This window comes from Syngnathus leptorhynchus, chromosome 9, assembly GCF_054491065.1.
Source record: "Syngnathus leptorhynchus isolate UIUO chromosome 9, UIUO_Slep, whole genome shotgun sequence".
NCBI lineage: Eukaryota > Metazoa > Chordata > Actinopteri > Syngnathiformes > Syngnathidae > Syngnathus > Syngnathus leptorhynchus.
The window spans coordinates 3,777,115-3,790,484 of NC_141203.1; the positions used below are offsets into that span (position 1 = coordinate 3,777,115).

General features: G+C 40.4%; 1 protein-coding gene across 1 annotated transcript in view; it reads right to left on the minus strand.

Annotated features, from left to right (window-relative positions):
• The window catches only part of il1rapl1a (interleukin 1 receptor accessory protein-like 1a), a 287,826-nt gene that overhangs the window by 96,005 nt on the left and 178,451 nt on the right, over positions 1-13,370 (minus strand). The window contains exons 6-8 of the mRNA XM_085921128.1: positions 9,269-9,554; positions 3,869-4,055; positions 2,188-2,341 (exon numbers count right to left, since the gene is read on the minus strand). Coding sequence (XP_085777254.1) covers positions 2,188-2,341; positions 3,869-4,055; positions 9,269-9,554 — 627 coding nt within the window. The remainder of the gene's footprint in view (positions 1-2,187; positions 2,342-3,868; positions 4,056-9,268; positions 9,555-13,370) is intronic.

A 13,370-nucleotide genomic window follows, 5' to 3' on the forward strand; every position in this document is an offset into this window, starting at 1 on the left:
AGAAAAGAAGCAATAATGGGATCCCCACATCAACCTGGTGCTGCATTCAAGCACAAGGGTGTCACATGTAATTACCTCCCCTAATTTGATGACTTATTACTTATCTTGAGCGCTTCTAGGTGCGCATACGGGCACACAGGCGTGATGCATGAAACGAGGGGATAGGATATTAAAAACAACGGGCGGTTTAATTCAATGGCTGGGTTCAGGCTAATTTGTTGCTTTTAATAGACTAAATGGACCAGGGGAATATAGATGCAAATTGGGGTGTGGCCTAATATTTTTATGTCGTTGATGTAGTTAATACATATTTTAACTTTAGGGTGATTTCCTACGAAATGTAACATCACAATACAAACAGGTCAGTGAATGAAAAGAAAATGGTTTAATCTTTTACTGACCTTCCTCAATAGACTCTTACAATATCATTAGGTTGAACAATGGAGTATATTTCTAGATGAATAAAGACTTCATCATAGCCATCATTAAAAAACATGGCGGTCAGAATAACTCAAGGACCCTTTGGAAACAAGCCGTGGGCATTAAAAACAAGCAACAAAGAGGTTTGGTTCTGTGAATGCTGCATTCCGATGAAGTCAAACTATTTGGAACATTTTTCGCAAAAATAAATTCCTCCACAAGTGGGTCTCTAAATGCTTTAAAGATAAAATGCTAATAGAGGTGGAATGTTTGTTATTTAAAAAGTAAATAAAATCGCCAAAATGCTGAGGTCAGTCTGTTATTGTGCACTATATTGGACACACACACACACACACATACGCACACACACACACTACACACACACACACACACACACACACAACACACACACACACACACGCTTCTCCTCGTCTGTGCCTTTCTGTAGCAACCTACTGATGACACTCTCAGCTCACTTCCCTCTGAGAACATCCTGTCTGAAGCCTCACAATGAAAATGTACTGTTGATCAATTGTTAAGTGCTGACTCTGTCTCATGATGTGAAAGTGTTAACAGCAAATTTGCAGTTGAGCTCCTTGTTAGAGAACAGCAAGTTGTGCAAAAAGTATTGAACCACTCAAAAGTCGGATATGTGCATTGAAAAAGTTTAAAAAAGGTTGGATAAAGTTTATCTGACAAGATGATGAAAATTGGAAGAGTTGAAACTCTCCATCCTTTTGTGAGTAGTGTATGAAGTTTGTATCTTTATCTAAAGTATGTTATTGATCTTACTGATGCTATACTGATTAATTTACAGCAAAAGATGAAAACATTTCTCCCTCATTTTATTAGAATTTGACTATTTAGAAAAATAAAAGAAAAAAATTTCTTTAAAATAATATGATAAATTACCATATATTATTATGTAAAATATTTTATGAAGGTTGAAAAGTTCCCTAGTGCTACTAATCGACTTCTATTTGTCCATCTCAGGAGGTGGCCATTTTGACACTTGATGAAAATGATATCAAAGGTGCTTTGACTCATCTTAAGAACGTCACATTACCAAACTCAGAGCCCAGATTGGTTGTTACCTGAGCCCTGAGGCACTATGATGTAGCAAAATGGCAAGAGGCAAAATGGCCGCCTCCTGAGATGAATAAACAAGGGTATATTAAATCATATTCCAAAAAATGCAACATTAATCACAATGTTTAGAGCATATTATATTGATCAGAAAATATTTGAGTTGACTTTCCCTTTAAATAAGCATGAGAAAAGTAATAAAGCAATAATCAAATGTTGCTGGGGCGTAAAATCAATCGAGACATGAATAACACAAAATGGCAGTAAATGATGAGGAGAAAGAGATTTACTCGTCTACCAACTGTACAACAGACGGCAGATAAGGGCCACAATAAACCTCCTGACCTTAGCCTTTTCTCTTGGAGTGCTTGACATGTATGTGTGTTTAACTGAGTACCTTCAGTACTGACTGCCAATAGACTGGCTGGAAAGTGCTGAGGTGGAAGACAAAGGAGCAACATGGTTGCGGGCCGGCCCCAGTCTCCCGCAGCAATTAGCACAACAGCGGGATGTTGCAGCAGTGCTCAGCGGTGTGCGTGTTGTGTGTTTGCCATCAATTCATTGCCTCAAATACCCGACCAGTGAAAACCACTGACGCTTATTCATCCAACATTAACCATACTTCCCGAAGCATTCGACACGTGACGCGCCTTTTCGTCAAGCCGAGCGAGCACCTCTTACCGGTAACGGCGAGTTCCGTCGTCCTCCTGACAACAAAGCCGCCAAACTGGACCTCGCAGGTGTAATTTCCAATGTCGTCTTCCTTCACATCTTGGAAAGACAGAATGTCTCTCTTCTGGATGATGCTCGCACGCCACTGCTTTGGATGACATTCCTGGGAATGACAGCATAATCTGGTCGGACCAAGAGCTTCAACTAAACGTATCATATGGTTAAAACAAAATTCACAACCGGTTTTTAATCCATGAACACTTGTAAGGACTACCATTCCTTTGGGTGACATTTCCAGTTTCTCTGTATTTCTGTCTCAACCTGCTCGTGACAACCTGAGACCACTTCACTCTGAGAAGCTCTGATTGAATCTCTGAAAAGGTGAGACATTATTGATCAATTTTTATGCGTCATCTTGGTATCAGGATCTTGAAAAAGGAACAACATGATGGTGAAGATTTTTTTCATTTCCTGTTTCAATGAATTTCAATTTATATTTCATATCCCTTGGTTGGTTAAAGACCTGCCATGGATTGAGTGAGTAGAAGTTCTCAAGTTCTGTTCCTAATGAGATGACATAACTTGAATTTGTACATATGTAGGAAGTCTATCACTAACCTATGCTGATACAAATATTTGTATGCACAAGCAGTAGTACTTTGTAGTATTTAACCACTGGGTATACACTTGTATACTGGACTGAACTACCCGCACTAGTGCAATACTAGTGACAAAGGACTGTGAATGCTTTTTGTGGGCCTAGTCTGTGCATGTGTATACATTAATGTGTGACTCAGACAAGATCTTAGGCACTCAAGCCGGGACATCAATGGCTGTGTGGATTCCATTTCTCCGTTGCTCTCGGCATTTTTAGAATTCAATCACGGTGGCCCTGCAGTGGTCCAAATAACTCCAGTTTCCAGCGCTCACTGTCATTACCTGGAATGTAATTGAATTCTGGAAAAACCTAGAGGTTGCGGCCGTCCAGCTAATCTACTGCTGATCTGCTTGTGATTAGTCTGGCCTGAACCCTTCACCGGTCTGCTCCACGCTGTCCACGAGCATTGCTGGACCCGGGAGAGACAAGAACCCTGGAAAGAAGTGAGCAGGCCCATTCTGATGAACCTTTGTAGGTTCTTGTGGGTGGTGGGAGACATTGCCTCTCATTTTGCCTCCTGGTGTTCTGCCCATCTTTTACTCTTTTCAAAATGCACTCTGTGATACAGTACATGATACATTGCAAGGCTTTGCATCCATTCATAATCTGTTTAACTGATCTGGAAAGTTAATTGAAATCACATTTGAAAGACATATTTGGTGAAAACAACCCAATTCATCTATTAGTATATACAGTATGTGCTGAAGCCAATTTTGTTAGCTAATGCAAATCTATCGCTCCAATTGAATTCATTGCAGCTCCGCTTACCTTTTGTGTTTGACATGATAGCAGAGCATTAAATCAGTGAGGTATGTGGGTTGATCTGATTAAGTCATGAGTGGGCAACCCCAGTGTGGCTGTGCTTCTTTTGTAAATTAGCTCTCCTGATACGCAACACAGTATAAATAAGAAGATTAGAAATGATTTACAAGGCTGTTTAATTTCACACTTGGTTTGTAAGCAGACATTTAGGGACTATTTGTAAAAAAGCGATTGTATTTTATGCCTCTTCACATGTTTACACTCTCTCACCTTGTACCAGGTAATGGCTGGTTCTTTGCCGGGCTCAACGTAGTCGTCAATGTCAGGGCACAGGATGTCTTTGCTCTTGCTGAGCTCTGCCTTCTCCATCCGTCGCATGTTGGAATTGTAGCACATGTTTGTGTCATTTTCTGCGACGGTTAATGACATGGACACCTTCATGCAATAGGTGGAGTTCCTGTGGATGGAAAAAAAAAAGACCCATGGTTACACATTTCATCTACATTTCGTTTAGATTAGCTTCGATTTGGTAGAATTAATTTGTGTGATCTTATAATTTCTACTTCCGTGGTCAATATGCTCTTGATTGTTTTTGGTTGAAGTGATTTTTTTCCACAAGTATTTATTTACAAGTATTAAAAATATATATTTCATATATTTTTACCGCACAATTCCATTTTATATATTTTACCACACAATTTCAGGTTGCTGCCTTAGTGTAGGAGAGGAATGCCATTGTAATCTTGCTGCCCCTACAGTAAATAGATGCTTGGCCTTAACAGGGGTCAGTGCTCTACTCCCTTGTAACGTCGTTCCACTAATTTTCATCTGCCTCTGCTCGGCCCCTCCCGCTGTTTCACATTTGTGGGTTTAGCAGTAACTACGTATTCAGCATCTTTAGTGAGTCAATAATTCACACTCGCGACCAATATAGGATTTATGGAGGAGTGATAGGAGGTGTTGTGGGGTAGTCAGCTGGGGCCTGGGAATGCTAATAAGCGAGGAGACAAACCCTCAGGCCTCCCAACAGGAAGAACGAGCATGGACAAGCCGAACCCGCCCCCGCTTCCTGGTTTCCGAGCAACCATCAACACACTTAAGCTGTGATGAATTTTAGCCGGAGGTGGTCCCCTCACCCTCGCCTCGCCTCGCCTCGCCTGCTGTCTCTCACTCTATGCTATTTTAATACCACATTCATCATCATCATGGTCGTCATTATCGGCGGCATTACAAAGCAACCTGTGTCCACTGCATCAACAACACTCAGCACCCAAAATATATAGACACGCAAACAATGCACAAGGGCACCTTCGGTTGCTATAACAACCTGGCTGCGGGGATTTGCTGCCATTCATTCACCAAAGCATTAATAAGGTCAAGCAGTAATGTGGCGGCGTGCATCGCTTATTGGGTCACGTCGGAAAATTCGCCAGTCGAGGAAGCACAAACACTTCTCGCCTTGTCGAAAATGTCAGCTTGGGCATAAAACCAAGAGTTTTTTTTTCCATAATGCTTTTCTTTTTTTTCCATTTGATTTTCCTTTGTCATAAAATCATATTAGCTGAACCAAAGACAGAACTGAATATGTAATGAAGGAGTTCTTCAACATATAACATCAAGTGAGTACTTGTATGGAGAGTTGATTTTCTTTTTTTCACCACCACTCACACTTTTGTTTTGATCTATGTTGTAGCCTACGTTGTTACCATGGTAAGTTGGTAACCCATGCAAATGGGTCAGCACTTTTAACTAACGGCCTTTGTCTTGTCCGCCATGACCGTGTCCTACTGCACAGAGCAAGGCCCGTAAAATCATGCATGGATGAGTTTGCTTTGGAAGAACTCGACTGTAAACTCCGTTGGGATAATCTACAAACAGAGATTGTGAGTCCTCAACATCCTCCAAAAAGCAACATGGGAGGGAAAAAAATTGCACAAAGTCTTGCGCTTAATGCAAGTGTTTCGGCCGAACGTCTCGATGCGTGCCTTCGTACAGTGTACAGCATTGCCCTGCTGTGATCCTGGCCATTCTCAAAAGGAGGTCCACACTGGCTTTTCATTCCATTTCATTACATTACACTTAAGGCTCTCCAGATGCTCCCATTCACTTCAAATGACAGGGGGTTCATATGATCTACTCAGGTTATGGAAGCAATAAGGCAGTCACCTCTTTCATATGAACACTTATGACCCCCTGTAGCTGTAAAACACACTCGCACACACGCACCTGCACACACACACACACACACACACACACACACACACACACACACACACACACACACACACACACACACACACACACACACACACACACACACATACAGTATAACCGGCGAGTCTTACAGGCAGAAGCAGGAGAATGATACAATAGGAGACTTTACTAAGCAGAGTGAATCTAAATCTGGACTTGAATTAATATGAACCAAGACATTTAATTTTATTATTACATTTAATTATATTATTGTTTTATTATTTATTTAATTTTATAATTATATATTATTTTGACTTAGCTGAGTTGGGGCAGTAGGCGAAGGACACCCTGAATTGGTCGCTAGCTAATCGCAGAGCACACATAGACAACCATTCCCACTCACAATCAATTTGGAGTGGTCAATCGACCTACCAAGCATGTTTTTTGGGGTGTGGGAGGAAACCGGAGGAAACCCACGCAGGCACAAGGAGAACACGCAAACTCCACACGATAAGGCCAGAATCAAACCCTGTACCTTTGAACTGTGATGCAGACATGCTAACCAGTGCTCTACCATGCCACCCTTATTTGGACCAAATTGTAATCTAACCGGCACAAATTTGAGAGAATTTACAAAACTCTTAAAAGTAGTAAAGTACTTGGGCCAGACGGGAAGAATTGCCATTTAACGAGACCACTTTAACTTTTAATGGAGGACTCCTGCTCTATCACAGGACCAAAAGAGCAATTGGAAAATGCTGCCGGAAGCAAAACGAGGCAAGCCCCTGCAAGAGCAATGGCCTTGAAGGTAACAAGAGTAGGAAGAAGGAATGCTTCAAGCCAATCATGTCCACTTGAAGGATATGGAAAATCATTCTTTGTTAACACATATTTGCATATGTAGGTAATCACCGACCTCGTTAAGCAAAGCAAATATGATCAGAAATAACACAGCTGAGCCAGTAAGGTCCACTGGGAGCAGCCAGATGTATTTGTTAAACATACACACACACACACTGACATTGTGGAAGAGTGCGTGTGCAAGGTCACAGCATTGATGGACAGCCAGAGGTCGACTTACTGTTCAACGTGCCACCTATGTCACACTCAATATGACTGCAGGAGTTAAATAAGGTGTGATGTGATTCTTCACGCATTATTACATGCACCACGGCAGAGATGCAAGGATTTGACCACTTTCCGTGATGGATTCAATTTGAGCATGATTATGAAATAATGCATGGGAGTATGATTGTGAGTGTTTATAAATTAATGCAAATATATTATTTATTTACAAACTAAAGTAATTCTCAAATGTCTTGATAAAATGACTATTTCAAGAGTCACAATTCATGGATTGCTCCCATGTAACATTATATAGAGTATTTTTTTTTTAATATAGTCATTGGCTGTTATCTGAAACTTTAACACCAATATGCATTCAACAACACAGCAGCTCGTCTTGGATGTTGACATGATAACGGTTCTGCACAAAAATAGCGGATACATGCTCAGGTAGCAGTCATTTTGCGAGTAGAAAGGAAATGATGAAGGAAAGGCCGACTTCCAGACACATTTTCAGCTCACAAAAATGTACTTGCTTTTGTAATTTCACAGTTGATGGGCAGGTGGGCACTCCAGAGACTCATTTTCACAATATGTCCCCTTTACCATTCAGAACGGTCACGCAGGTATAAAAATATGTTGCAGCTGAGGAATCAAACAATACACAGTGGAGCATCCAAAGTGGAGCACTATGAAAATGTTACAATTTGGAGTTTGACTCAAGTTTTCTTAAAAGTAAAAATGACCCCAAAAAGTGCAATAAAAGAGATGTCAGTGAGTCCTGTGAGACTTTAATACAGTGAGCGTCCAAACTAAAGCTAAAAGGCATATTTCTGAAAATGGGACTTTCTTACAATTAACACTCAACCACACCAAAACTAAATTTTTCCACCTGTGACATGAGCACTGAGGCTAAATGAAGATCCTAGACCCAAATAGTAAGCTGAGCTGCAATGAGTTTTTTCTCAATTTACAAATGTGTTATTCAAGGACAAATTTAAGGACTTTTACTTTTACTGAAGGGGAAGAAGTGCCATAATTAAGTGCTCCACTCTCTGTCGTTATGGTTACAGAATCCAGACTCCCTATTGGCCCAGCAGTGTTTGGAGTTGTATAGACTTACATGAGAGAAAATTCATTTTTAATTTTAAATTAATTTCCGCAAGACAAGTGGTTAACGTGTGCTGAAATTGTCAATCCCAGCAATATTTTTCACAAAAACAATCCAAGACAAAGACACATTTATGTAAAAAATACATCATTTAAGGGTGAACAGATTATTTGGTGATTAAGTTTTACACTACATCAGCACTTCTTATAGCTAAAAAGCAAGACACATAAAATCCCCCCGTCTCGATTTTGTGGTTGATAAAGTCGGCATGGAGGTACGCAATGGAGCACAAAGACAGGAGCATTTGAGGGGGAATGCTCAAGTCACAAGTGCGACTCAAAGGCTTACACTCTGACAAAAAAGACAATCGATTTTAGCTCAAAGGAAAATCTCTCACATCGTGCCATCTGAGAAGACATCAAAATCCCAGCGGCTCCAAAGCATGTTAAGGAACATCGGGCACTTTCTTCCATCGAACTTTACAGTGTGCTTGGAATTCTAACTTTTCAGAACAACATTCCACAATCAAATAAATTAAAAAAAACACCAATTTGTCGCACATAAACGCAACAACATTACTCACATACAGTATTCTCCGTCACACAAGCACACTAAGGGAGCGCACTTCAAGGCTCTCTGGCTCCTTAAGAGGCCTTTAACCCAGTTTATTAAAACTCTCCAAAATGAAGAGCTGCAACGAGCCAATTATTGAGGGATGTTCTCCTCCGCAAAGGTTAATAAGTTACCGCGATGCCTTCATGCATCTTAATCTTATTAAGCACCTTGGTAGTAACAGAAATGACTTAGAACTTGAGTGTGTGGTTTTTGCACTGAACTACCACATGATTACTAGGTACATCCGCCTAACAAAATTTACTGCAGAAAGTCTGTCTTTACAAAAATAATAATCACTTTATTAATCATGTCAATGAGGTATTCATTTCACAATATTGTAATTGCAGTTTTCTGCACTGCATTATACATTGAAACAAATATTTTGGTTAGCAACATGCTTATTGTGCATGAATTGTCTTTTGAAGTTAATCAGGTGTGATTCAAACCTTCAAAAAAACATTCTATTCGGCAGAGCAATACCCTATTGATCGTACAAGTGTCGAGCAAAGTAAGACCAGTGGGCCACACATGGACCACTGCGTACTTTAATCTGCCCCACTAACTCTGTCAATCTGCCTCGCATCAGTGGCCACTAGTCACACCAATGGTCAGTATAAATTGAAAGACCCCCTACTTATGTTTAGCTGTGGAGTTAAACCATCACCCACAAATTTTTACCATCTTACCGTAAGACGCATGAGTAGAGTCCGACATCCTGAAGGTCGGCGGGTCTGAACCAGATGGCGTCTTCCTCTTTGCTCATGCGTACGCCGTCGAAGGAGATGGGCTCCTCGAAGTCACTGTGGCCCAGTCCTGAGCTGCGGTACCACATGAGGCTGAGGCCAACGCTTTGAGCCTGGCTGTAGTTGGCACGGATGTAGCCATAAAAGAGGGCGCACTTTAGCCGCACCGGCTCACCCTGGAGCACCTGGTACTTTAGGTAGTCCACCGACCAGTCTGTGCAGCCATCCACTGTGGACAAATGAGACAGAAACCTTCATCAGTGCTAAGTGACAATTGCTTTCAACGCAACAGTATGGGTGAAGTGAGTGTGTCAAAACTTCACATTCGTTACCAACCCTCCAGAATTCCCTTATATGGAGCAAACGGGTTAGAAAAGTGCAAGTTGCTAACTTCTCATCCAACCAGGGCATTTCATTTTTAGCAAATTGATTCGACCATAATTGGACTGCTCTGTCTTTGAAAACTTTTTGCCTCTCACCCGGTGTAGGCTTCATCTTGACTTGATTAGGACCGCACCAATGAAGCTCCAATGCCCGAGAGCTATTCAAGGACCATTGCAGTGAATTATGGGTGTTGCAGTAGTATCATCAGCAAGTTCTGATAGACATCAAAAGATCTTTATATAATTGTACATTTAATTCTCATTCAAAGAATAATGACTATAAATGAAATAAAATTTGTTTTTATTACAAGCCTATCACAATTCATGCGCATGTTTTTATGGCTGCTAAAATGAAATTAAGGGGTGAGTCTAAGTGTGAGTTTTATTATGATCAATATTTAATACGATCTAACGGGTGTTTTATAAGTGCAGTCATTATTCATAATATATTTTGCAAAAGGAAAATTAACAAAACTATATCACGCCATATCAAAAAATTGAATCCGTGGTAACACTCTCACACTTTTGTTACATATTCAGAGCATGTGTGTGCCATCTTGGCCTCAGCAGGCAACACTCCTGCAATATTCAAATGCAACAACTCGGGTTGCATCTGGGAGCGGACAGTAAAACGCTCCATAAATGATGTCAGACTCTTCTATGTGCTGAGGATGCACAACAGCACAAAAAAAGTGCAAGGCAAGATATTTAACCAGGAATACGCATCAAGCTCATAAAAAAAGGCAAGGCAACGCTCCTTAACTTTCTATGAGGGAATATTTGTGCTTAAGTGCCTAAGGCTACTTCTCTCTATTCTACATGGCCCCCGTAACTTTTTATGACTCAAGTTTGCCCTAATTAGGTCAGAAAGTTGTTGAACATGGTTAACATTATTCATTCATCATCCAATTTGCTTGTCCTCACAAGGGTCGCAGGCATCCTGGAGCCATACACACACACACACACACACACACACACACACACACACACACACACACACACACACACACACACACACACACATACAATTATATATATATATATTTCTTTATTCAGTCAACTTCCAAATTTATTATTAAACTTTAAATACAAAATTCAACTGAAACTGGGGAAATTGACCAATTACTCAATCATCGAAACGTATTCAAATGGCCATTTGGATAGAAATACTGCAAATTCAGCGGACTCAGAAAATTACCTTTGGCTTTACTCGTATAATATATGGTTGGACTGACTGTATTTCACAAATTGCATTAGGGATGGGAAGCACAATGGTATGCAAATCCTTCCGAATACCCAAGCTACTTATGTGCCGCTATCGCTCTACCTTGTATCTGTCTTGTATGCAGAAGGTGTACTGTATATTTGCATTACATGATGAGGAGAGTAAGTTGTTGTTGGTGGTGACGCTGAGGTGAAATGAATCCATAAGAACCCCCCAAGGGGAGTGAAACGGTGTCTTGCAGGAAGAGCTATGATTGTAATTAATACTCTTAATTAGCCGGGAAGTCACACATGCATGCATTCCCTATATGAATAGTTGTCTGCCTAATTATTGTTGCTAATTACCAGTGGGCTTGGCCACGAAAAAAAGCATGGTTACGTGAGAATGTGATCGAAACAGAAAGCATCATCATGGGGAAATGTGTGAAACTTGGCCTAATTATCGCTGCTTAATAATGAGATCAGGATCCCTCCAGTGTACTTACAAGCAGGAGCACATGTGTTCAATTCAAACTCTGATAAAGAATTGAGACCAGTATAAGCAGCAGAATTAAATCTGATGACAGTTAACAAAAATAAATTGTATTTTCTAAATAGGTAAAAACAAAAAATCAACTTAAGGTCAGTCATTAAAGCATCACTGCTGATTGGCTGTTTAATAAAGGTGCATATAACATATACATCCTGTCTTGTTTCATCGAATCCAAATAAAGGCTCAAGGTTCTTGACTAGGATCTTGAAACTTAGGTTGGGAAGTGAGCTACCCCCAAACAATTTTACCGCTTGGTGTGACTGCCGCTTTGCCTCTTGACTGCTTATAAATGATGTATGCAAACAAACCTCACAGCATTCAGTGTGTCAGACTGGTCAAATGTCAAATGCATACGACAAGGTATTGTACAGACAGGCCTCCTGGAATTTTTCAAAAGTGGAGCTCTTTTGTGTGTGTGTGCGCGCGCGTGTGTGTCGTGTAGATATTTAGATATGAAACTCAAAATGGTTTTTATCAACTCAATTAGAGGCTGACATTTCCTCCGTCCCCATGCTGGGCTTGAAAATCAATGCTTCCCATTGGAGGCAGACTGCAGTCACCATCTCTCACTTCCTCTGTGCAAGCATACACAAACACGCACAGGATCCTGCTTACACCTCTGGGACATCACACCTTTTATAAAGATTGCGCTCGGCCACTCCTAAACAAGCCCCAACTGTGAGGCTTTCATACGCACATGTTGCCGAGCGGCTGTGCTTGTGAATTACACTGCAGCATCTGAGACTGCAGCAATTTTTTTTTTTTTTAAACTAGCTTTTCTGCAGTTCATGCACCACCAATGCTACATAATATGTGTGTGGGGGGGCCATAGGTGTGGACAGTCAGGTTGTCAAACTTGTACAATTTGTGCGTACCTCGGAGTATTATTACATTGAGTTTTTGACACAAATGTGACACAACACCAAAGCAATAAAAGCAGAGCCAGCAGCTTGAATAAATGTAGCCACATGCATGCATAAACACACAATGACAGTGACGATGAGTTTGCGTGTTGCTCGAGTTAACACCCGGATATTCTTTGTTTGGGTCTTGAAAATGGCTCTGTTTGGGATCTTAAAATCATTAGTCATGGTTCATGGGTTGGGCAACACGAAACAGCAAATCACTCAGTTTGTCAGCGAGTCACAGAGTATCCTGTGTTTGTTTTTATAGTTCACTTTCTGAAATGGAATCTAAAACTTTTGTCAGCTACTCACAGAATAACCCATGTTTGTTTTTATGGTTCACTTTCAGAAATGGAATCTAAAACTGTGTTATTGACTCACCTCTGTCTCAAAGTAACTCTTTGAGTCCATCTTTAGTATGAATGTAACAACACTATCATGCCATTAGCCGACATCTCTCATCCAGTTCATATATATTCTATAAGCCATATACATATCAAAACAAACTATGATTACTTACCACCCTTTAAAATTATCTACATTTTTGAAAACCCAGATATGGTCACCATAGCGTCAGTTCCTCCATAATTAAAACCCCACCAATTTTTCATACAAAGTCCCATATCACCCTAAATTGCTCCTCTCACTCTAAGCCTCATCACAACCTGCTCCTCTAATGAAGTGTAATTATCAGATCTTAGGCGGGCGGTGGGGTTCTCGCAGGTCGCAGCGAGAGTCAATGATCTATACTGATAAGAACTCTTCATAACGATTTGTCACATTCGCTTTCTCTTTTTCTCAGTATACGCCCACGCCCACACACACATATATCCATCTCCATGCGTCAAAGGTGGTTCTAGGCATGCCTACCTTATATACCTTATATATATATATATATATATATATATATATATATATATATATATATATATATATATATGTATATATTATACCATTTGTTTACATTATTTATCATGCCATTGCAGCATGGGTTCTTGGAC